The sequence below is a fragment of the Arachis ipaensis genome, chromosome B10 (assembly GCF_059453495.1).
Source record: "Arachis ipaensis isolate K30076 ecotype BB chromosome B10, ASM5945349v1, whole genome shotgun sequence".
NCBI classification, from domain to species: Eukaryota; Viridiplantae; Streptophyta; class Magnoliopsida; order Fabales; family Fabaceae; genus Arachis; species Arachis ipaensis.
In genome coordinates this window covers 7,032,746-7,058,164 of record NC_142435.1, presented here as the reverse complement: position 1 = coordinate 7,058,164, position 25,419 = coordinate 7,032,746, and the positions used below count along the sequence as shown (strand labels likewise).

Genomic DNA, 25,419 nt, shown 5'->3' with positions numbered 1-25,419 from the left:
TCATTGATCATTTTTAACAATAAACTCAACTATAATTTTTCAATCTAAATCATTATTAATTCATGTACATGAAAAATAGGAGCCACATCTTCATTAGTTACATCAGTAATCCATAAATTAAAGGCAATAATTTTAACAAAATCAATAATAAAATAGCTAAATGATAACAAAATCAATAACTCTTGTCTTATTGTCAAAATTGGACCACCAAATTTTTCCATTCTCATAACTTAGATCCAAAATCATTGTTAAGTGACTAAAGTATTCAGCACTTTGACGAATCTGATATTAATTGTAGAACTCCATTTTATTGTAGGATCTAAGATGTGATAAGTATGCAATGAACAAGAAGCAAAATAGTAAAAAGTTAGCAACCTGCCTTGAAGACTATAGAGGTTGGCAATGTCAGTGAGGTGAGTCAAGAAGGAAATAACATTTTGAATATCTTACCTCTTTAGAATAGCCAAGTACTCCTTAAAGTACCCAAGTACTCCTTAGAGTATCTTATCTCTTTAAAAAAAAGGAATAAAACACATGCAAATATATCTATACACAGAAAATTTATGCAATAGACACCATTACACTTACATCTAATCACTCAATATATTAACCTAATTTATCATCGGATGAAACTAAAGCAACCTAATTCTTTTTTATTACTCTGTCCACCAAACATGAAAAAATCTGCAAAACACTGGGTAAAATATAAGGGACAGTGACATTTACTTTAAAATAATATAGATATCAAACATTTATTATAGTTAAAAAAAAGAAAGAAAAAATTATTACTCAATAAAACAAAAAAAAATTAACTGGTCATCATTAAGTGTAATCAAACAATTCATTACCAATCTTCAGCAAATAATTCCACAAAAGAAGATAACAACAATATAATTAGTAGTCAAAGGCTTGCTAAGCATACAGTATGCATCAATCATCCTTGCAGATTGCTCAGCATCGAAATCCCTTTCTTTCAAAACAAATGATAGGATTAAACAAAAAAATTAGCTTCTCCTATAACTCATTCAAATACACAAACTTTCAAACTATTCACCAAAGAGTAAAGAGGCAAAGCAAAAAAGTGCAAGAAAAAATATCAAAGAAGGTTATCCCAACAGACCAACCTAAGAATATAAAAATCAGAATACAATTTGTTTTGCCAATCTTTATATTTTCCATCCAAATTCACACCCTCTATATCATACTTCTTTTCTCCCTGTTTTAAAATTTGAGGGCAAAGAGAAAACACTTAATTTTAATTAGCTGAGAAAAAAATTATGATAGTATAATAATCAATTTAAAAGGTAACAATCCTATTAGTTCTTGGACATAATCATCAATTTTACATAAATTTTGCTCCAAACATTAGTAGAACTCAATCCATATCATTCACAAAAAAATGACAAATTCAACTCAATCTATTTTGGCCTATGATTAACACCCAAAAGGGAAGGTGTTTTGAGAAAACATATTTTTTAAAAAATAAAATGTAGTTTTGTTTTGAGTATACCTTATTTTGTTTAAATCTTTTATGTCTTCAATGCTGATGTTAGTTCTGCATGCCCTCCATTAGGCCTTGACCACTTCCATCTATTCACCAAAGGTTCATTCCTGCCAACTGATTATAAAGCAAGCAAGTATCATTAAATTGCAGCTAAATGATAAGCAAAGGTGATACAATGAATACACAACACCACCACAATAAAAATACTTCTCCGACAAAATAACCTCTCAGGTTTCAGCAGCAACATGAAGTTCATCTTCTTTAATGAATTTAGTGAAGGATGAATGATCACACACTCACAAGAAATTGCTCATCGCAGACAGTTAATGAACAAAATGCAAAAAGGTAAAAAAGTTGCCAACTTTGAGGGTACCCAACATTATAAAAAGCAGAATTGGAACCAAATTTATAGAAAAATAGAGAGAAATGAAGGATGGGGCGGGGTATCGATAAAATAGGAATGTACCGATTACTTGAGTTAGAGAGATGAAGCTTGAGGTCTAGGGATGAGAGTTCGATACCGTAGCTTAGCCATTTCCTGAGTTAAGTCATCTACTTCCTCTTTGTCCTTTAACTTTTCTACTCGCAATTCTTCCTTGTTAGCCTTCAACTCCTGCACATCCAACGGGGTATGAAGGAATGCCGCCAGGGGTGCAGCGACAGCGACTTCAGCATCGCCACGATTTCTACCCTCATCTCCATCATATCTAAACCCACAAAAAGAATATTAATAATGCTAATAATAAATCCCTCAAAAGCTAAACTGAAACAAAAATTGTGAGTGAAAAGACCTTGAGGAGCATCTTCGGTGTGGTAGAGGTGCTTGAGGATGTCATTTTGAACTCTGATTTCAAATGAAAAAATTGCGCTCAAAATTTGGTGTTCAAATCCTGATTTGAAAGAAAAAGATCGCGCTCAAATTGTTGCAGAAGAGACTTCTACTTCATTACCTGAGGGATAATGAATTCTCAATCCATTGTTTACCCTAATCATCCAATCAGAAGCTAGTATTTCCGTTTTCTTCCCCTAAATTGTGGTTTTGGAATTGCTATCGGATTAACTCTCTTCAACCCATTGGACAAAGATCTTCTCTAATAACCTTCCACCAAGTAAAAAGGTTTTGACTTTTTGCTGAGGAGCGAAACAAAAAAAAAAAGTTTGAAAGACACTTGTCATTCTCTCAAAAATCATCTAACATTGTTACAGGGAGGATCATAATTACATGTAACAAAAACACCACCGTTATTACAAGTTACTTTGGCACATCCAACGCGCAATGAATTTCTCCAAATAATTTGAGTATAGTGAAGACAATCCACACCACCAACACAAGTGTTAAAATTATAATCATAATATGGCTTCTCATTTACCCACAATCTCACGGCATCAGTGCCTGAAACAATATAACCTCCCCAATAACCCATTGCAATATTCTCTATTTCTCTCCATAGGGCCCACCTGAGGAATAGATCAATTGGCAATCTCTACCCCGCCCCGCCTTTTGTTTTTTTTTTAAACCATTATTATATTATTGGTATGTTATCTTAAAAAATAACGAAATTATAAACAATTGAATTGAATACTTAAATTATAAAATAACCTAATATTAGTAAAATATTTAGTTGATCATCATGATTCATGGTTTACAATTGAGTATATATCCAATAGATTAGACTCATACTCAATACTCGATAGTAATTAATGGTTTCAATAAATTGAGCCAAATCATCATTTTCAATGAATTTTGATATTTTCAAGTCAACAAAAGATTATTTACCATTTTTTTTACCATATTTTGATTGTGGAAACAAACCGATAAAAAATAGAGAATTGGCATGTTGGTTTAAATATAGGATAAAATCAAAAGAATTAATCACTTGTTAATATTTAACATTTCTCTAAATGGTATAGACAAGGAACCAAAATAAACAAGATGGTGACTTCTTTTTAGACGTAGTAATAATAATAATAATAATTTAATCTAGTCTTCCTTATGAAAGAATTTTCTATGTTAATTAAGATCCCTATAAATACGTCACAACTGTAGCAACATTTTCACTATACATACATCACTGAAATAATTAAGTAGTTGTTATTATTATTGGTCAAAACATGGATTCATTCTCTGTTGTGTTGTGTGTGTTAGGGTTAGTGATTGTGGGTCATGTGGCTTATGCCCAAGACTCACAAGATTACCTTGATGCTCACAACGCAGCAAGATCCGAGGTTGGTGTTCCAAATTTGTCTTGGGATGACAAAGTTGCAGCCTATGCACAAAACTACGCCAATCAGCGAAAAAGTGATTGCCAATTGGTCCATTCCAATGGCCAATATGGGGAGAACATTGCAGTGGGCAGCGCTGACTTTTCCGGCACGGATGCCGTGAAATTGTGGGTGGACGAAAAGGAATACTATGACTATGGTCCTAATAGTTGTGTGAGTGCCCAAGTCTGTGTCCACTACATACAAGTAATTTGGCGTGACTCGGTAAGACTTGGGTGCGCCAAAGTAACTTGCGATAATAATGCGGGCACTTTTGTTCTTTGCAGCTATGATCCAGGTGCTAATATCACCGATCAAAAGCCTTACTAATATAAACGATGTTGTTGTTATGTTGTCTATTTAAATTTTTTAATATAATACTGCTAATCTGAATTCTTAACTCTTTTTGATTAAGGATGCTGATTTAGCAGTAATAACAAGGCAATATATAATAATAAAATCATGAGTTTATGTGTCAAGGCTAGTTATATTATCATGTAGTTATCTTTTTTCATGTAATATGTTGGATTATTAGTCCATATCTCACGTAATTTGTACCCATGAAAATTGTATGTGGTGTGTGTGATATTAATTACAAGTTAAATAGTACATATATATATTCCTTTATCTCTTTGTTTTTAATTATTATTAGCTATTACAGTGATATAATATGTGACTGTAATTGTATTTGTTTTATTTGAATGAGATATAAAATCAAGAAATTAAAATTGCAATACAGAATAAACGTTTGTTCCCTAGGGAGATAAACTGAACCAAAGTGTTAGGTGGGTAAAGGACCGGAAAAGACAAAAAATTAATTAAAAATATTAGACAATGTAATAATTTATTTATATAAAATATGTTCTCTATATATAAAATGAGTAAGAGAACTAATTGACAACTTGGTGATGATAAATCATATGCAACTATATAAATAATATTGTAATAACTATTGTACACATTATGCATGTTGATTATGAAATGTGTACATTATTCATAAAATTATATTAATTTGTCAATTTGGTTTATTTACGGTCTAGAGGAGTTCTATCATGACTAAAATGATTTATTTAAGCTGCTGCAATCACCACATACTAATTAATTGATGAAAATGATTTTAATTAACAATACTCATACATAACTGAATTGATATCTACCTATTATTAAGTTGTGGTGCTGTGGATTGATTTCTGTTATTTCTATGTATGTACAAATAACATCACTAAATTCAGTAGTTTTAAACTACCATAAAACAAATTTGTCGTATAATTAGATTTAGTGTCGGTTATTCTAACGATTTGTAAAATTTGTCGGCATCCAATATACTGTCATGAACCACTCATTCTAAAAGTTTGAGTTGATAGGAAAAGGTAATACTAATGGTTATATCTCTAACATATACAATGATAAATGGTTGATTAATTACATGAAATAATTGAGACGGTTTTAAATTATCGCTAAATCCTGTCAAAACTGTCGCAATATTCCGCTTATGGCACTATAAAATTTTTGTTTATTTGTGGTATTTTTTTTTATTTGTAGAAGTTTATAATCCTACCAAATAGTTTTTGGAGTTTTTAAAACTTTCAAATTTTGAAGTATCACAAGGTCTTTTGTGGAGATTTTTGTGTGTGTTTAGTGAAAATTTTATATTAGATTTTTGTGGTGGTTTTAAATCTTTTTTATGGCAATTTAAAATCCCACAAATTAAATTTTTAATTTAACAAAAATTAACTATTTTATGAGATTTTCAAACCTTCACAAATTTTATAATTATTTATTTATTTTAATTTTAAAATATTTATTAATCTCATTTCATTTACATATTTTTAAATTAAAAATTTATTTTTATCGTTATTCTCTTTTTTTCTCTCTGACTTGACTTTATTCTTATTCCGTGAAAACTAAGAAGAATATGATTTTTTAGAGAGAGTTTAAATTTTAATTATGAACTACCTATTAGGAGAAGTTTTATAAATTGTCATAAATAAAATATATTTTAAAAATTTTTAAAAATTTCTACTAAAATTTTTTTTTATTAAATATAAATCTTGTAGTGTATGTGGTGTAATATTTAGGTTTGAATATTATTTAGTGTTCAACACTCAATGACAAAAACGTTATATTTATAAGAGAGAAAATAAACAGCAGCTAAAAATAACTATCTAACAAAGAGACTAATTAAAACCAGAAGAATCTATATATTATTTCATAAAGATAAGCTAAGATAGATAAAGTAGCTAGAACACAACATGATGAATTCAATATATTGTTGGTACTAGTACACTTGTGACACTATTATATATAGGTACATTCTACTGTGACTACAATATCAGTGGCTACCATGACTACAATATAGAGGACAAATCAATCAAAGACACTTGTTCTAAGAATTTTGACACTCAAGTTAATTTGACCCTTTTAATTGGCTCTCAATGGTTTAGTTCCAATTTTTTACCAGTGTAACCTTGTTTTCAATCTTAATCATTTTCATACATTCTAGATGAAAAATAAAAGATCTTTTTCCTTATATAATTATTAATGAATTAAGAATTATATATTTTTTTCTTTTTTGGTACTCTCTTGAAGGTAATGCTAGGTTTCTTTCGTAGTGGAAGAAGGAGCATCGAAATTGGTATGAGGCTGAGGCTGAGGCTGAGACACCGAGTGAAAGCAGCAGAATCTGGAGCCATAAAGTCAGCTACAAAGATGTGATAAAAGCCATAATCGTAAAGCCAATTGGATGGGCCTCCTGAAGAATCTATGTTTATATTGGAAGGGAGGGAGGCAATGCAAGGAGAAGAAAGAACAAGAGTGTTTGTAACTATGGCTGCTTTTGGTTGATTAGTTGTGAGAATATAATAAAATAAGACACTAAAAATAAGATATAACTGATAGAGATATAAAAATTAGTGTTTTTATATCTTGTTTGATAATAAATTAAAAATTATAAAAGTTTAATTTTTTGTTCATTCAAAAAATTTGAAAAAAATATAATAATAAAATATATAATTATAAAAAATTAATAAAAATAATAAAATAGAAAATAAAAGGATTAACTACCAAAAACGCTCCCAAATTATTTAAATGCTGATAAAAATACACCCGAATTTTACTATCGACAAAAATGCCTTCAAATAATTTAAAAACACAACAATAATGCCCAACAGTAAATATATATTTTCAAAAAATACCTTAGAGATTGAATTTTGATGCAATTTTTTGCAAGCATAATTATAAAAATAATATATTATTATACATAAAAATTGGTAATTTTTTGTTAAGTATATAATTTTTTTATAATTATTTTTGTTAACAACCAATAATACTTTTAAAAAACTACAAAATAATATATACTTAACAAAAAATCACCAAATTTTAAGAATAATAATATCTCATTTTTTTAATTATGCTTACAAAAAATTGCATCAAAATTCAATCTCTAATGTATATTTTGAGAAATACATATTTAATGTTAGTTTTTTTGCAAGATTATCTAACATTAAATATGTATTTCTCAAAAAATATATTAGAAATTGAATTTTGATACAATTTTTTGCAAGCATGATTAAGAAAATGAGATATTAGTATCCTTAAAATTTGGTGATTTTTCATTGTGTATATATTTTTTTTGTAATTTTTTTGTTAACAACTAATAATACTTTTAAAAAATAACAAAAAAATATATACTTGAAAAAAAATTATCAAATTTAAAGAATAATAATATCTCATTTTTTAATTATTCTTGTAAATAATCACATCAAAATTCAATCTCTAAGGCATTTTTTGAAAATATATATTTATTGTTGGGTATTGTTATTATGTTTTTAAATTATTTAAAGGTACTTTTGTCGATAGTAAAATTCGAGTGCATTTCTGTCAGCGTTTGAATAATTCGAGAGTATTTTTGGTAGTTAACCCAAAATAAAAAATAAATTATATTTTTTTATTAATATTTTTATGTTATTATTGTCAAAATAAATACAAAATATACTAATTTAATATTTTTAGACTCGATATTTCTTACTATATCTCATCTATTAAATATATTTTTATGACTCTACATCTTTTTGTGCTTGTAAACAACCGCAATCTATATGTCCTCCGAAGCTAAAAGGGAATTCAAATTGCAAAAAATTTTGTAACAATGAAAATCCAAACCACAATATAATAGTGATAAACTCAATTAAGAGTCATTTAAATGGGGCAGTGAGTTTCAAAACTATATAAACCAGGTGCCATTTACTAATTTGTAGAAAAAAATCATAACCACAATAGTCATCCAAACCATAACCACAGTAGAACTGGGCTTATATATATGTATATGGATCAATATTGGATCTTGCCTTATTATACATAAACAGCTAATTAACAACAATAATACCTCTTAGTAAGGTCTCTCTCCAATAATGTTACCGGGAGGATCATAATTACATGTAACAAAAACACCACCGTTATTACAAGTTACTTTGGCACATCCAACGCGCAATGAATTTCTCCAAATAATTTGAGTATAGTGAAGACAATCCACACCACCAACACAAGTGTTAAAATTATAATCATAATATGGCTTCTCATTTACCCACAATCTCACGGCATCAGTGCCTGAAACAATATAACCTCCCCAACCCATTGCAATGTTCTCACCATAGGGCCCACCTGATGAATGGATCAATTGGCAATCTCTACGCTCATTTGCATATCTTTCAGCATAGCTTGCAACAACATCATCCCAAACCAAATTTGGAACTCCAACCGCTGATCTTGCAGAATTGTGAGCATTAAGGAGGTCTTGTATTGAGTCTTGACCATAAACTACATCACCCACAATCACAATCACTAACCCCAACATACACAACAACACAGAGCATGAACCCATAGTGATAGTGGTATATACTTGTTATAATTTTAAGGACATAGAATTGCTAAATGGTATATATGTATCTAGGTATTGATAGGAAATTTTTTTCGTGAAGGTATTAATAATTAATAAATTTTTTAAATGAGTCTCTGTGTAGGAATAGTATCTAAAACCATTACTGCACCGGATCTAATACCATTAGTTGATAATTAATATATGGAATCAATTGTTTATTTATATTATTTTGACTGAGAAGTAATCATGATATCACTGTATATACAATAAGCACTAAATATAATGGTTTTACTAGAAATTAAGAGATTTGGCAAAGTATAATTCATATCAAGTTAGAAAATCATTTTCAAATCATTATAGAAAAAAATATTATATTACTATATAGGTTGAATGTAAACGTGGTATATTAGTATAATGACTTAATGTAATCCTTTTGTTAGCGTTGTTGACCAACTATATTAATATAAAAATATTATTTGTATACTAAAATTAATCACTAAAATCAATTATAATATTATTTATTTAATTTATTTTTAATATGTCCCTATATTTTAACATATATTTCATATTAATAGTTAATTTTAATAGCTAATTTTAGTATATATTTAGCATAATTAATATTAGGTTTAATATAATTATTCTGTTGGTTTTTATAATTTTATTAAATTTTCAATTAGGTTTCTATATTTTTTTCTTTTCAATTGAGTTTCTATACTATATCAGATTTTGTAATTAAATCCCTAGCTATCGTGACAAAAATACTGAAATTAACGGAATATTTTGTATATTTTAATAGAATATTCTGTTAATTTCAACGTTTTTATTACGGTAGGAACATACTTACAAAATTTGATATGGTATAGAAATTTAATTAAAAAATATAAAAACCTAATTAAAAATTTGGTAAAATTATAGAGATCGACGAAATAATTAAACCTTCACTACAAGAGAAGCGGATACTTGTTGCCAGAAATTAGAGTCTGTGGTCGAACTCGCCGCAAATTGGCATATTCACGTTGGCAACAGCTACAAAACTTCCCTAGATAGTAGCTGTTCAGTAAAAACCGCTGCCATTCAACCGTTTTGGTATATATAATCAAGAATTAGCAGATTCTCCTCTAGTCTTCCTCGCACGAACACAAACGGGAGCAAAGGCGTAAAACACATCTCCGCACGTGAATCCTTGTCGCCGTGTAGCTCCGCCCGTCAGTACCAGTTGTATTGCGCTTCCCCTTTCTGGTGGGTCCATCGCCGATCTGCTCCTTCCTCCCTCGGGTCCATTCTTGGTTCAGATTATTGGTATCTAAAAAATCCCTTTTTCAATTTTGTTTTGTTTTCTTTTTGGTTTCATATTTCAATTTGGGGCATATTAATCTTTTCCTTCTTGATTTGGGTTCAATTTACCCTTTTGTTTTACTTTTGTTCTTGCCAAGAACACATAATAAAAGGGGTGAAGCAAAATCCAGTCCGGCAAATCAAAATCGGTACTACAATGAAGACTTGCAACGCGCTGCACCTCTATTCTGGGTCTTTCTTATCTGATATATGATGACATTTTCGTTTCACTGGACCCTTTTTTTGTCCAAAATTTTTCTGTAATAAATATTATTTGTTTGGGTACAATTCATCCGAAGTACTTGATTTCATCGCAAGGTTAGAGACTTTGGTATTGTGTTTAAACAAATTAAGTTAACATGTTTTAAGAATAATCCACAATTGACTTTCTAATTATTAATGCAACCACCAGGAAATCAATTTAATTCACAATGAAATTATATTTCGTATTTCATAACGTAAGAACGTTATAAATAATAAGTCATGAATGTAAATAATATTATGGCTGTATGTTCATGTTATTTATCATGTCCTGGCACAAAGCCTAAGTAAAGAAAAACCACAAAACACTAAAAATCATGCAATTTTAGAGGCTAAATGTCTTGTAAAACCGGACAACTTTGTCTACATTTGACATTGTTTAATCTTTCAAATGTGGCAGGAAAAGGAAGTAAATCAGCTTGATCTTCCAAATGCACAGTTTCAACGCACGGATCAATGGTTACCAGTTTATTTATGGTTAAAAACTTTGGATAAGGATGACTACAAGAAAAAATAATATTTGTAATAAAAAAAATTGTTACAAAAAATCAAAATTTTGAAACAAAAGAATTTTGTAACAAATAAAGGAGCCGTTGCAATATGTTCCGTTACAAAAAGTTTTTGTAATAAAAAATGGAACTGTTACAATTCAAAGTAATATTTTGTAACAAATTTTTCTGATGCAAAAAACCAAAAATTATTACAAAAGTGATAACAAATTTTGATCTTCAAAATATTTTTAGTGACAATATATTTTTTCCTATCATAAAATTTTGTTACAAAATATAACTTGATTTTGTAACATTTTTTCCTTTAGTTACAGAATACTATTTATTTTGTAATAATTTTTTCAATACAAATTACACACATAATTTGCCAAATTATACTTTTTTTAATTAATTAATATATTAACTAATTTACTTAGCAAGCCAACATTTATATATTATATAATAACATAAATAGTTCAAATATCTTTCATTTAACTAAGATTGTTTTATAAATCTTCAACATATAAACTTTAAAGTACAAGCTAACAAGACACATTGAAGAACCCTAATGTAGATACATTGAATAAGAAAAACAAGAAATTATAAATCTCTAAAATGTAATAAGTGCCACACAAGTGCCACACACCATCATGTTCATACAAGTTCCATCATGTATGAACAAGGAATTACAAACTCCATCATGTTCATCCAGCTCCTTTCTCATGGAGAAACTTCTAATAAGTATCACACAAGTGCCACACACCTGAAAAGATCACCAGCCAAAAAATACTAGCTTAAATTCAAATCAAATCAATAATGTTTCAAAGTACAACCCTACTTCTCAAAATTTTTAAAAATTCAGAGTGCTTCTTATGTTCCAAACTCTAGTGAAGATGCTCTATGAATCTCATTCTTACACCAGATTTGGTTCCAACTCAATCAGGTTAATATGAAACTTTATAGGAATTTCACAAGTTGCTACTACAATAGAGTGCCACAATAAAAATCCTAGAAAGTGCAATCACTTAGTAAATTCATATAAAAATTATCATATAACTAAAAGTTTATGGTGAATTACTAGTGTTTTTAATTTCATACTACAATTAAAACAAGAATGTACAAATTTATCAATTTTTACATAATTTTTGCCCAAAAAATTTATTTAAAAAATCATACAATTTTATCTATTGAACCAAATGACTTGAAATTTCACAGGGGACAACTAGGCTCATAAACCAAACTACTCAAATTGGTTCCAAGTGAAAAGCAATTGCGATTTGGGAGTTATATACACTTAGAAAGTTGACTACCCTTTTTTTAACAGATCTTGAAAACTCATTAAGGGTCACATTCTAAAATTCATAAGCTACTCACTTCAATTCCAACGCATCTAAAAATTTATTACCACAAAATACACATCCTAAAATTTGATACCAAATTGGTTCCACTAAATCTCCCTCATTGTAGAGCTATTATTAATGTTGCAAGATTGAAAAAAATCAATTTCATACATTCACAGCCACTATTTTTAGCATTCTAGCTACTCAGCCGATATCATCAGTTTACCAGTCACCACAATCATACATTCACAGCCACATACATACAAGACTTTAAACTCTTGAAAGCGCACATGCAAAAAAGATTTTTATGATCACACAACATTTTCTACCACATGCATCCATCTAAACAAAACAAGACAAATTTGCATACAAAGTATTGAGAGAAAAAGTACAAAGTATGGTACCCGTTTTGTTATGTTTCAATTTTAACAAATTAAACTAAACAAATGAATTAAATAAGAAAGACCATATAGTCAAGTGCTAGTTGTAGATAACAGTTCCATAAAATAATACGGAAGTACCGTCATCAGTGTTTTCCTTGAAACGTTGACAAAAGAAATACGCTATTGCCTGCTGCCTCCAAATACCTCACTCGTTTATCAAAATCCAATAATCGAATGCTCCTCCTAGTGGTGGTCCTTAACCTCGAATATTAAACTGAGAAGGCTGCTTTTACGTTTCATGAATATTAAATTTCTTAAAAGAAGAGCTAGAAGTTTATGTTAAAAAGGAAAGACTTTTTAAAGAAATTGCTGAACAAAATCCAATTGCCAAAACTAAACAATTCCAAATTCCAATAAATAATTTTTGTAGAACTTGCTTAGAGAACAAATATACATAGACACACGGATTAAAGCATTCTATGAGAGACATATACCCGATGGAAATTCCTTGTTGCGGATATGCAAATATAGGTATGGCTGCATAAGAAAAGAGAATAAAGAAATTAGAGATAGAAAGAAATGGATATTCTTATGATGAATGTGTTAAAACAAATTTGAGATGTAACTAACAATAGAAAGTAGAACTCAATAAGAAACACAAATATCCCCCTTATGGTCAATTTCTTAATAGAAAGTAGAACTCAATAAGCAACTGTAATCTCAACATATGGATCCTTTTCTTTCGTTCCTTAATAAATCTATAGATAACAAACAAATAGATGCAGAAAATTTTGCTTATTCCTTCAATACTAAATATGAAATTCATGAGTTCTAAAATTGGTTCCAAGTGAAAAGCAATTACGGTTTGGGAGTTATATACACTTAGAAAGTTGACTATCCTTTTTTTAACAGATCTTGGAAACTTATTAAGGGTCACATTCTAAAATTCATAAGCCACTCACCTCAATTCCACTACCTCATGCATCCATCTAAACAAAACAAGACAGATTTGCATACATCTATAAAGCAAGTTATGTTAGTGGCTGAAAATTTTTTAGTTATGACAATAGAGCTCCTAAGCAATCTTAGCTGCTCCTCAACTCCCTTGAGCTTGCCCTTCCCTCCTATCCGAAGCTCCTGACGAAAATTAATGACAACAATATTCCCAAAAATTAAAGGAAATCAAAATCAGAGGGGAGAATGCCCTTACCGGCAGTGAATCCCGGCGAGGTAGTGCTATTTTCCGGCGACAGGGGCTCAGTGACGCAACCCCTAACAGCGGCGACGACGGTGACTCCACAAACGGCGACTGGGCGCAATAGGGCGAACAGTGCCTCCTCCTTTTTCCTCCGTCTTCCTCTCTCCACGCGTCTGTCTTTCTTGTGTGTCCTCAGCGTCGTCCATGATGGGAGATGCGACGGCGGTGGAAGCTGACAACGACCCGCTCGCGATGAAGACGACGACGACGGCGGCGGCTTCCCTCGGCGACAGCAGAACGCGAACTGACAGCGGCGATGGAGGCACAGCGGTGCTCCTTCCTCGCGGAGCTCTTCCTCTCGCTCAACGTCTCCTCCTTCCTGACGGTGACACGACGGCGCGGCAGCAGTGATGTCCACCGGTGCCGTCATCCCTTTTCCCCCTCTCCTTCTCTTGCTCTCTGATTCCAGCTTCCCCCTTTCTTTTCCTTTCTTTCCCTCTCCGTTCTTCCCTTTCTCTTGCTGTGTGTGTGTGTGTGTTTTTGTGTTTTGTGTGTGCATTTGGGGGAAAGGGGGTGTGGCGGTTGGAAGGGTTTAGGGTTAAGGTGAGTGACTGAGTGAGTGAGTAGATGTGGGCAGGGTTAGGATAAAATTAGAGTTAGAATTTTTAATTTGAGAATTAGGGATTGTTTCTGGAGAAAATGTAAAATTAAAATTTTTGGATAAATTAAAATTTGATAATTTTAATTAAATAATTAATTTTATCACTTTGATTTAATTACTTTTTGATAAATAATTTTTGAAAATAAAATCATAAATAACTATAATAAATTATAAATAATTTATTATTTATTTTTAACAATTAGAGATTTTACAGGCTTAATAATCAGTGTTGGGTTATGGTGGGTTTAGGATTTTAATAGAGAGAAGGAAAAAATCAGAATTCTATATTTTGTTCTTAAGGAAGTTTTTTAAAAATTTATTTAAATGTAAAAATATGTTAAATTTTAGAGTGGTAATAAAATAAAAAATAATATTTGTTATAAATTTATTTTAAATAAGAGAAGAAAGGTGACCGCCAATGAGTTATAACTCAAATGATATAGTCTTCTCATACTCATCTAAGAGGTCGCGCGTTCGAGTCTTCCTATCTTTGGTATAAAAAAAGAGAGAGAGAGAGAGAGAAGGAGGGTGACCCATCGAGCGGTAGAATGAAGAGTGAAAGCGAGGATTACAATTAGGGTTTTTACTTTTTACATTTGTTTTTATTTTTTAATTATAACTATTTTTATTTATGTTTAATAATTAATTTTTTTAATTTAAAAAATTAATTTTTAGTCAACATTTAAGAATTGGTTATTAGTAAAAATTATATATTAGTTTATAAAAAAATATATAAAATAATATATACCATTTTTAAAAATTAATCATTTAATCTTGAATTTTTTATAAAAAATAATTAATTAATACAAATAATATTTTAAAAAATTAAATTTTTAAAACAAAATAAAATTATCTTAAAGATTTAAATATTTTAAAATAATTTTTTTTAGTTACAAAAATTCTTGTATTTTCTGACAAACATATAATTTGTTACAAATAATATTGAATTTCGTGACAAATTAATTTTTTGTTACAAAATAATTAGATTTTTTGAAACAAATGGATATTTTGTTACAAAATATTTTAAACTTTTGCAACAACTTCATCTTTTATTACAAAATATTATAAAATTTTGCAACAAAACATCATTTCGTTACAAAAGCCAATATAATTTGTAACCAAAAAAATTAAATCGTTACAAAATAACAAAACGTTTTGTAACAAATTATATTGTTGTTACAAAACATTATTATTATGTAACAATTTTAAATTGTTACAAATGTTTCATTTTCTTGTAGTGTATATGAGGTGGTTAAGTCCAAGGATATTTCTGAGTGATTAACAGAGAACCCCAAGGTCCAAGAACAGCTATGCTCAAGGCATTCTAAATATCATTTGATGCACTACATCAAAAAATGCCATTTAAAGATATTGAAAAGAAGGAAAAAGAAAAAGGCATTCATTTTTATTTATTCATTTCCAAGAGGGTACTGTTTTGGCATATCCATGTTTGAAGGTAGCTTCATCCTTGCCGTTCTTAATTTCTTGTATCTAATTTAATATGGTTGTGTTCGTCTTCCATCTTCCATGTCTATAAGCATTTAAAAGACTTTATACTCAGCTCAAGTGGTATCTCTCCTAGTTATTATAAGCTGTGTGGAGATGCTATTGATTTCAATCCATCACATCTCCCGTGTCAATTTAGTGAATTTACAAACCACACCTAAAAAAAGGGGGAGACAGTTGGCATTGGTGGAAGCTTTTAAGTTAGATATTGTGTAAATTTAATGGCTTTGCCGGCTATTGGTTACCTATGTGTGAAAGTTGATGATTCCTTGCAATACTATACAATTGGTAATGCTCTTATATAATATAGAGTTAATAGTCAAAATCGTCCTTGAAAAATATCTCGATCTTTATTTTTCGTCTCCGAAAGATAAAATTAATCGAATACGTCCTCGAAAGATACCAACCTAGTCACGTTCGTCCTTCTGTCATCTCCTTCGCTGAGTTGGCAAACGTTCGTTGACGTGTGTCGTTAACTGCTAGTGTGGCATACGCCAAATTGTACCCTGTTGTTGCTGACAAGATAAGTCTTTTATATCAACTCAAATTAGTCCTTGAGTAGATAAACCCTAATCCCTTTTTCAATTTTCAACCCACTTTCTTCTCTTCTCTCACGGCTCATACCAATTTTCAAACCTCATAACCTCCTTTTCCTTCCCCCTTCCCTCTATTCTCCCACTGCTGTGTGACCCGATTGGAACCACAATTCTAATCCTATCTCCGTTCCCATCATTTTCGGATTCTTCCTTTCTCTTGTTGCAATCAAAGAGATCAAGCGGGATCACAGTGAAGCTGGCTGCAGCTACGGCCAGCAAGGTTGCAGCAGCAGCAGCGTGGCCAAAGGTGAATGCTAGTCAATGTCGAGCGGGAAGGCCAAGATGTGAGAGGAAGACCACGACCCAAGCTCCGGCGGCGGCGGCATGGACGAGCTCCTCGCCGCTCTTGGTTACAAGGTTTGCAACTCAGACATGACTGACGTGACCCGATTCTCCTTCTCCTTCCCCTTCCCTCCATTCTCCCACTATTGTGTGACCTAATTGGAACCCCAATTCTAATCCTATCTCCATTTCCATCATTTTCAGATTCTCCCTTTCTCTTGTTGCAATCAAAGAGATCAAGAGGGATCACAGTGAAGCTGGCTCTAGCTACGGCCAGCAAGGTAGCAGCAGCAACAGCGTGGCCAAAGGCGAATGCTCGTCAATGTCGAGCAGGAAAGCCAAGATGTGGGAGGAAGACCATGACCCAAGCTCTGGTGGCGGTGGCATGGACGAGCTCCTCGCTGCTCTTCATTACAAGGTTCGCAACTCAGACATGGCTAATGTGGCCCAGAAGTTAGAGACTAAACGGCGACATTTCAACGGTAGGAGAGCATTGTACCAAAACTCCGTCGTTGTGCCACGCTGGTAATAGTTAATGACACACGTCAGTGAACGTTTGCCAACTCAGCAAAGGAGATGACGAAGGACGAACGTGACTAGGTTGGGTATCTTTCGGGAACGAAAATGGAGATCGAGGTATCTTTCAAGGACGATTTTGACTATTAACTCTATATAATATATATATCACATGCTACTTGTTAACTTGGACAGGGTATAGAAAAGCTTGAGAAAGACACTTTATTGATGGTTCATAAAGATGTAGCGATGAAACATGCATCTCCGGTTCCAAATATGCTCTATCCCTCTTATCTTTTAAGTTTTCTCTGGTAGTGTATAGAAGAATGCTTGTTTCACTTTTGTTCAGCCAAAATTGACTCGCTTCTGTGAATTAGCCTGTATGTAGTAGGACAGAAGGAGCATAATGGGCTATGACTTAGTTTTGGGGAAAGGGAAGAGGTTTGGAGATCAATTATGAGACTTTTGAAAAGTAATGCAAAATGTAATTATTAATTTGCTATTTGTGATCAAATTTATTTTATTGTCAATACATTGTGGGTTGAACTACTCTATCGACGAGAATGACTACTATTCACTCTAAATTACTCCTTTTTTCTTTTAACATTTAATTTTCACTCTCCTGTAGCCTTTGCAGCCTTCAATGTGTAGGTCTGTGACCTATAGTAGGAAAGAGTTCTATGGTTTTGAGTTTATTTCTTTATTCTGAATAGGGAGATTTAGTTGGCTTTGCGGTGTTTAGTTCAAGATCTTAATTGTACTCATAGGTCTAACCCATTTGTAAATATGTTGGTTGGAAGCGGTTCATCTCAATTGTCTCATACTAGGAAACAAATAACATACTAGCAGACCATTTTAAACTCGCTTTATATTTGAGTTAGGCTTCTTCAATTTGTTGAATAGTTATGCATTTTTCTCACGCAATCTAGACTGGAAATCTCTGCAGTACTATAACCAAAGCTTCTTCCTTCATCTCTATTTTGCAGGTAGTTTCATAAATAATCTATCTAAAGATAGCGATTTGTACTTGGCCAAAAGAAACGAAGCCTATCAAAAATATGACATGTAAGTGAAATAGCAGATTTTCACTTAGTATTCTAATGAGATAGTCATCAATTTTATAGTATTATTCTCTACTAACTTATTATGCAGTAATTTATGGAAACTGGAATAATTTGACAGTGGTTGAATATTGGTCTTGCATAATGGGGCTTATAAACTATGCAATTTTGGTTGACTTGTTACTTCACATTCCTTTTCCACTTTGCATGACGTGATTTAGTGCAAGTTAACTTAGTAGTTGAAGTTTGTTTGTTTTTTTTTTTTTTTTGGCTAATTGTAGAAAAAATTAGGTAGCTTTGTGGGGAAATAATTTTTTTGTATAATAGTGAAGATTGCAAGGGTTATAAACTTCTGCTATTTTTTTAAAAAAAAATGACTGCTGAATTGTGGTGGTTAACAACCGCCACAAAAATTTTTTAAAATTTGTTTTTAAATAGCGGCGGTTCGGTTTTAAAACCGTCGCAAATAACCGCAAAATCAACTCCCCACGCCCGGGCGGTCCTTCAACTGCTGGTGTTCTATTTAGCGACTACCGCAAATCGGTAAAGAAACCGCCGCTAATCTCCGTTCTCTTTGTAGTGCTTAACATTAATAATACTAACAGAAGCTCCCGCGCATACGCGCGGGTAGTAGTAGTGTTTGGATGGTGTAACTGCTTTGTTTAAAACATTGGATTGAATACTAATATTGTATGTAACATATATAATGGTCTTTTGACCGATTTGAACACAGAGTAATAAGACATAAAGAAAAGAGCCATTGAATGTTTTAGTTGTGTTGTACTATGTACTTCCTTTTAATTAAAAATGCAATGTTCCAAAAATGGTGTAAACAATAAAGAAAACACAATAAACAAAAGGAATATAAAAGATAGGAAAATGATAGAAATTGACACAGTCATTTAGATCTATGCTCTAATGGAAAATTGGAGGAAAATATGAGTAACCATGAATATCCACTGCTTTGTTAAATAACATTTTTTCATTTTTACATCAAGTTGGAATATAAATGGACAGAAAGATTATAATTTAACAGAAATTTAAAATATTTGGAAGCAATCCATATTCCTTTGACTTCTATAGGTCTCATATTCTTGTATAGAAGGAGGAATTGATGAGCATGTCAGATTAGGAAAGCAAGAGGTTAAAAATTTTCAATTTATATGAATTAATTTATAAATATATAAAGAACTTGTATTGATTCAAGAAGGTTACCTTTAGTTTGTTTTTGTAGCAATTTTTTTTGCTTATCTCCCATTTTTAAAGTGCATTCTTGGTGCTTTCCAAATTCATGAAGTGTCAATGAAGGCAAGTTAATTTTGTTTTACTCTTAGTTCTTATTAGTTTGCTATTACATAATTAGATGAAATCTGAGGAAGTCCTACAATTAATTACATATCCAAGATGCTCATGAAACACATGCAACAGTTCTACAAAAGTCATCAGAATATTATTAGCAGAACTTAAAACTATTCAAAGAGAACTTAAAACTAAATACATCATCTAACTTCTGAAGCCATTAAAGAACTGCCTCAAGACATATTACTTAATATTAATATAACATACCAAAAAAATATTGTTACTAATTTAAAGTATTAAGTAATTAAAGATAGACATAGCAACCTTTTTTTTTTTAAATATTCCTTGTTGAAAAGTTACCATATCTTCCTCAACTTAACATAGTCTTTTTGTTGCAGAAATTTTTTTATTTGAAAAAGGAATGCTTTTTTCAAATCCTAATGCAAAAGATTGTTATTCTACTTTTAGGTTTGCATTTAAGGTTAAAAAAAGGTTTGAAAAGGACTTAACCTCATCAACACATTATATGTATCCACTTATTTTTTTCATCTCTGATCTCTTCCGACGCCTAAATCAACAGTAACAACCTACCCCTACTCCAATCCATCAGTCACTCCAAGTTCCTTATTATTAGCTTCTCCTATTTTTCACTCTGAATCATCCTCCTTATTTGTGCAACGAACCACTAGGTGAATGTTAACAACACATACCATTGCATCACATGCCCAAGTCATTCACATTCTTTTATTTTTTCCAAGAAAGAAAAACTCAAGTTGAAACAAAATATAAATTAATAAATAAATGCAGAAAAAAGAAACTTTTACATCATTAAATCATATAAAAAGTTATAACTAACACCTACATATTTTCTCCTAACCATCCAATAAAATATAAATATTATCTAAAAAAATTCATATAACTATATTAGATTTGAGGAAGTTCCTCTGACTACTTACATATTTAAAGATGCTAGTGGGTACCAAACACTTGGAAATGAAGCCAGGCACTTTCTTCTGCAAAAAATAACAAATATTATTAGTATGATATAGCAAACTATGGAAAAGAAAGTGAAAATAAGTAAAAAGGGATACTTTTGGTAGAACGAAGGAGTTGGGATGGGATTGTAACGAAAGAATATTTTCAGCTTCTTCACTCTTTATTTCACAAACTTTGCTCACAAATAATCAAAATTGAAAACTGGTTTACTTCTATGTACAACAATTCTACAAATCAGATAAGTACACAACAAATAAAGGAATTCTTATAAGCCATTTTAAATTCCTTATTTATATATTTACTATTCCTAATAGCTAACACATAAAAGGATTGCTTAACATATTTACAATCCAGGTCAATTGCAACCTCGAATTCTCAATGTCTAAGAACTGACATAAGACATGAAAACGATAAAAAATCAGCAATATAATTATAAAAAGCCAAATACAGTAAGCTATCTAACAATAAAATATTAGGAACAAATTTTATGGGCAGGTCAGAGTAAGCTATCATCTTGATACAAATGGCACAGTTTCTGTTTGAACCTCAACCCCAACTCCGTATCATCCTTTGCCAAAGGGGAATCATGATAATAGCAATGAGACTCTCTTAATAGGTATGTTCATAACAAAGTTGAGGCACAGCAAATCAAATAAAATCAAATTAGGAGTGGTTGAGAAATCATGAAACCTCATACGTGTATATTGTCTTCAGTTCCTGAGATATTTCTGAAAACTCAATGAAGGGATGCCATAGAAGAACCTACTGTCTCCAACATGTTGTGGTAGCTGAACACTAAAAGAATTTGTAGTAAAAGACATCATCAATCAAAGATGTAAGCACGGAGTGAACAAATGCACAATTCATAGTTAGTCTAAAATAAATATAAAGAAAGGTGAGTTACTGTGTGGATTGGAGCTTCACATCCTCCTTCAATAAGTTGCATTTACATAAAAAGCCATTACAATGAGAATTTCTATTTTAATAGGACATAAATTAAATCATTATGGCAAAGATATATCATATGACTAAAACTTGAATCCACCAATTGGTCCTACTTGAAGAGCACCTTGAGTAACATCGTCCATTAGCCCTGGTCCAGCCCCTGACCATGAAGTGCAATCCAAAAGATTTGCAATCTGCATAGCACACATACAAGACAGCAAATAACTATTATTTTCTTTTATCGAAAAATATTTTATCAAAAAGAGAAATAAAAGAGATGAGACGTCCTCATATATCTACAAAAATATATTATTAAAATCTAAAGGGATAAGCCATGTACCAATGTTAGATTATCCTTTTTCATCATAAGAAGGGCCATAGTTATATGCTTATAGCCTTTCCTGATCTTATGCTCAAATTTTAATGCCACTTGAGAAAACAAAAGTAGAAATCAACTAAGCTCGAAGTCCATGTGATTATCTATTCGATTGAACATATCAAATTCATTTAGCTTTGCCATGACATTTATCTTTACATGTAGCTTTTTCAAATTCAACAGTGTGATTGACAGTATCACATGGACCAGCCTATGGATAGAAGAAACTTCTTATTTAAAACAACCATCCACTCTATCAATTATTTGGAAAATGCATCTCTTCTAAGCTCAAAGTGTGACTAATAATTAATTAGTATTGGTATAGATTTTTGGTTCTTCTTCATAGTATTGTTCTATCCTTTTCTTCTTCCTTCGTTCTAAGTCAAATCCTAAAGACAGGTTTAAAAATAATAATAATAATAATAATAATAATAATAATAATAATAATAATAATAACAACGACGACGAAAATCTTTGCACTGCAAAAGCAAAGGAATTAAACCCCACAAATAAATTCTAAAACAAAAAACGCCATATTTGGTATTTTCTATCAAACAGAGATCATTTTTGGAGAGCCAAAATATCATTTCTTTCTTTTAAAACTATTATGTCAAAATTTTTAGGTGTCTTGGGGAGGTCAAAACAATAGTATACTCACATTATTTATTTGGTGGCCAGTGCTCTTTTTTTTTTATTATTCCGTAAATTCACACATATCAATGGCTGAATTTGTTTTCTTTATTTTAAATCAACAGTGATGAGAAGACTCAAAAAAGGAAATTTTGAAAATAATAGAAACAATGCAATAATCTAAATAAAGACCATTCTTGCCTTACAACAAATTATACTACTTTCACCATTAAAATAACAATTAAGAGACACTACCACCTTTGCCACTGCTAAATGATCAAACTTGATTTGGTTTTGCTCTTTTGCTAGAACTATTTTATCATTTTTCTTATCATCACATTTGCTATGGCCTATAGAAAATAGGAACCACTCTCACTGCATATTATTACCACCTATCACTGTTATGTTATTATAATGAAATACTAATTTTGTTATAATATATATCATTGTTGTTATTAACAACCATCATCAACCATGTTTATTAAGCACACACCCATATTAGTCCCAAGAGATGTCAACTTCGGTTTTGGTATTCAAGCAATGTAGAATGATAATAAACATAAATACAAAATCAGATGGAACCTTCAAGAATCCTATGCTTACCTGTTTTTACCCATGAATTACAGAATCATTTACGACAACACTTTAAGCTGAAACTTGTTGGTATATGTGCAAAACCTAAACAGCAAAACAAAATGACAAAAAAAAATCATGTTTGAAGCAATCAGCAAAAGAAAAGAACTCTAATGTTGAAAACTGAAGCCCAATAGTGTTAAAAAAAAAGATTGAAACTCTATAAGGTGATTAAGTTACCCAAAACTGACCATCTTTAGAGACCTTGAGCGATGAAGAACTTCTCAAAACTCAATGAACAACAGCAACAGTGTCTTCGAAAACCTCATCAGCCTTCACATTACCAAGAGATCCACATCCCGAACCAAAGTTTGAAAACGCAGCAGCTATTCCACCAAAACACTAAGCAGGTAAAATCAGAAGCAAACACAGCGTCGTGCTTCGGTTAAACACGACTCCTAAGGCAAAACCCGCCGCTGCTGCTGCAGGGTCTCAGCCACCTCTCCCACAGAATGATTCGTTCACCAACCTCAACATGCATACCAACCAACTACAACACCGTCAAACTCGCAGACCTTTCCCTTTGCCCTCTTATTCAACTCATGCCTTTTCCAGTCTTCCTTTTTGCTTCTGTATTTTCTCTAATCGTGAATGGTTGTGAGATTGAATGAGAGAGAAACAAATTGAGAAAAGAGAGAGGGAGAGAGAGAGAAATGATAAATTCGAATTTTTTTTGAAGAAGATTAAAAGTTTAAAACTCATTCAAAAATTTTTGCTGGAAAATTCCTGCTACTAAGTTTTGTTTAGAATTTGAAATAAAAACATTTGGCTGATCAACGAAAGGCAATCCGTGTGATGGTGTTATCAGCAATCAAATGCTACGATTATCCACTGTATTTGGAAAATTGGAATTTCAGAATTAGGGATACACTAAGTTTGAATTACCTGAAAGTCTTATGTGCAAAACAACGCTTCATCCGTCTTTTCAGGCTCCATTGTCCAGTCACGCTAGTTTCAACATCCTATTATGAGGAGGAAAAAACAACATAGGACCGCTGTCACTCTCTCAGAAATCATTTAACAGTGCTAAATAGTGTGTGAATTTACTATTTGGCTAGTTAACCATTATATATTAATAAATTTTTCTCAGGGTACCGTTTTTATAAGATGCTACACACTTTAGGCCTGTTATGAAAGTTTAGGCCATGATGACTGATGAGATGAAGTTAATACCTATTTGATTTTTTATTTGGTATTGAAAATATCTGCACCATGCGCGACAAAGACAAATGAAAACCATGATGACGTGAACATAAAGCGTAATTAAGATATTATTGGATATTAAAAATAATTGAGTATCATTATTATTTGAAAAAATATATAAAAATTTAGGCATAAGAAAAAGGAATAGTAAAAAAGCATTGTTATGTTGTTATTCATGAGCGATGCTGTGAAGATATGAATGATAATCTGGAATCTTTGCTATTTATTTTTATCATCGACAATGAGTAAACAGTTTAACTTTTATGAAATATCAATAATGAAGAATGACTTTAATGAAAGAAAAGATGGTTTAAGCATTACAATAATATTTGTGAAGTACTAATTCATAAGTACTAACTTTGAAATAGAATTCTTACAGTGCAATACATATAAAAAAAGACATAAGTTTGATTTAATATAGTTATGAATGAATAGTTGGAATGGAATTAATGAAATGAGCATGCTAATTATTAATATTTTGTGACAATAAAATATTTTATTTGGCAAAATGCAAAGCAAGGTAACTATTAATCCTTTGTGGCGCTTCAAGTTCTTTGAGTTCATCAATTGTTGCAATAAGATCATTAGTTACAAAGTATTCTTCCATATTTACGGTTGCTTTTTCTTTGTAATCTACCAAATCAGGTGGTGGTGTTGAATTTTTTTTTCATTTGAATGCTCATATTCCTAATAGAAGTCATATGCACTTGAATGCTCAATTTCTTTGCAATCTTTTACCTCAGTGCTGTCATAATTTAGGTCATTAGAATCAAAAGTGCTATTTTCATCTGTATCAAGCAATCTACTCCAAGTACGTCTCCCTTGAGCACAACCTGCACAATGATAGTATTATATTAAAATGATCCACTTGATAAACTATATGAAGAATTTAAAACATATAAGACATAATTATCATTCAAACTCTTGAAATATAATGCACCATGTTGCCAACAACTCACTACATTATTAAAATATAGTGTATAATCATATCGACTAATTAAAATAACAATTAACTTTTGATAATACGTGTCTTTCTTATTTCACACAATTGAGTTGCTTCGTAAGCTC

At 31.2% G+C, this 25,419-nt stretch overlaps 3 protein-coding genes and 1 long non-coding RNA gene across 4 annotated transcripts; 1 reads left to right on the top strand and 3 right to left on the bottom strand.

The window, feature by feature from the left end:
• Positions 1 to 1,249: 1,249 nt before the first annotated feature.
• Positions 1,250 to 23,730, bottom strand: LOC148579064 (uncharacterized). Its single transcript, XR_015902780.1, has 5 exons — positions 23,340 to 23,730; positions 23,119 to 23,193; positions 21,623 to 21,703; positions 1,971 to 2,117; positions 1,250 to 1,618 (listed from the first exon to the last, which is right to left on the bottom strand). It is a non-coding gene; the product is annotated as an uncharacterized LOC148579064 (long non-coding RNA).
• On the top strand, positions 3,611 to 4,096 carry LOC107620029 (pathogenesis-related protein 1B-like). The gene has a single exon (XM_016322255.3). The coding sequence runs from the start codon at positions 3,617 to 3,619 to the stop codon at positions 4,094 to 4,096; it is 480 nt and encodes a 159-aa protein (XP_016177741.1). The 5' UTR covers positions 3,611 to 3,616.
• LOC107622030 (pathogenesis-related protein 1C-like) lies at positions 8,117 to 8,646 on the bottom strand. The gene has a single exon (XM_016323964.3). The coding sequence runs from the start codon at positions 8,643 to 8,645 to the stop codon at positions 8,154 to 8,156; it is 492 nt and encodes a 163-aa protein (XP_016179450.1). The 5' UTR covers position 8,646; the 3' UTR covers positions 8,117 to 8,153.
• LOC110267897 (uncharacterized) lies at positions 13,622 to 14,206 on the bottom strand. Its single transcript, XM_021113749.2, has one exon. It carries the CDS (start codon positions 14,204 to 14,206, stop codon positions 13,622 to 13,624), a length of 585 nt encoding a protein of 194 aa, XP_020969408.2.
• Positions 23,731 to 25,419: the final 1,689 nt, after the last annotated feature.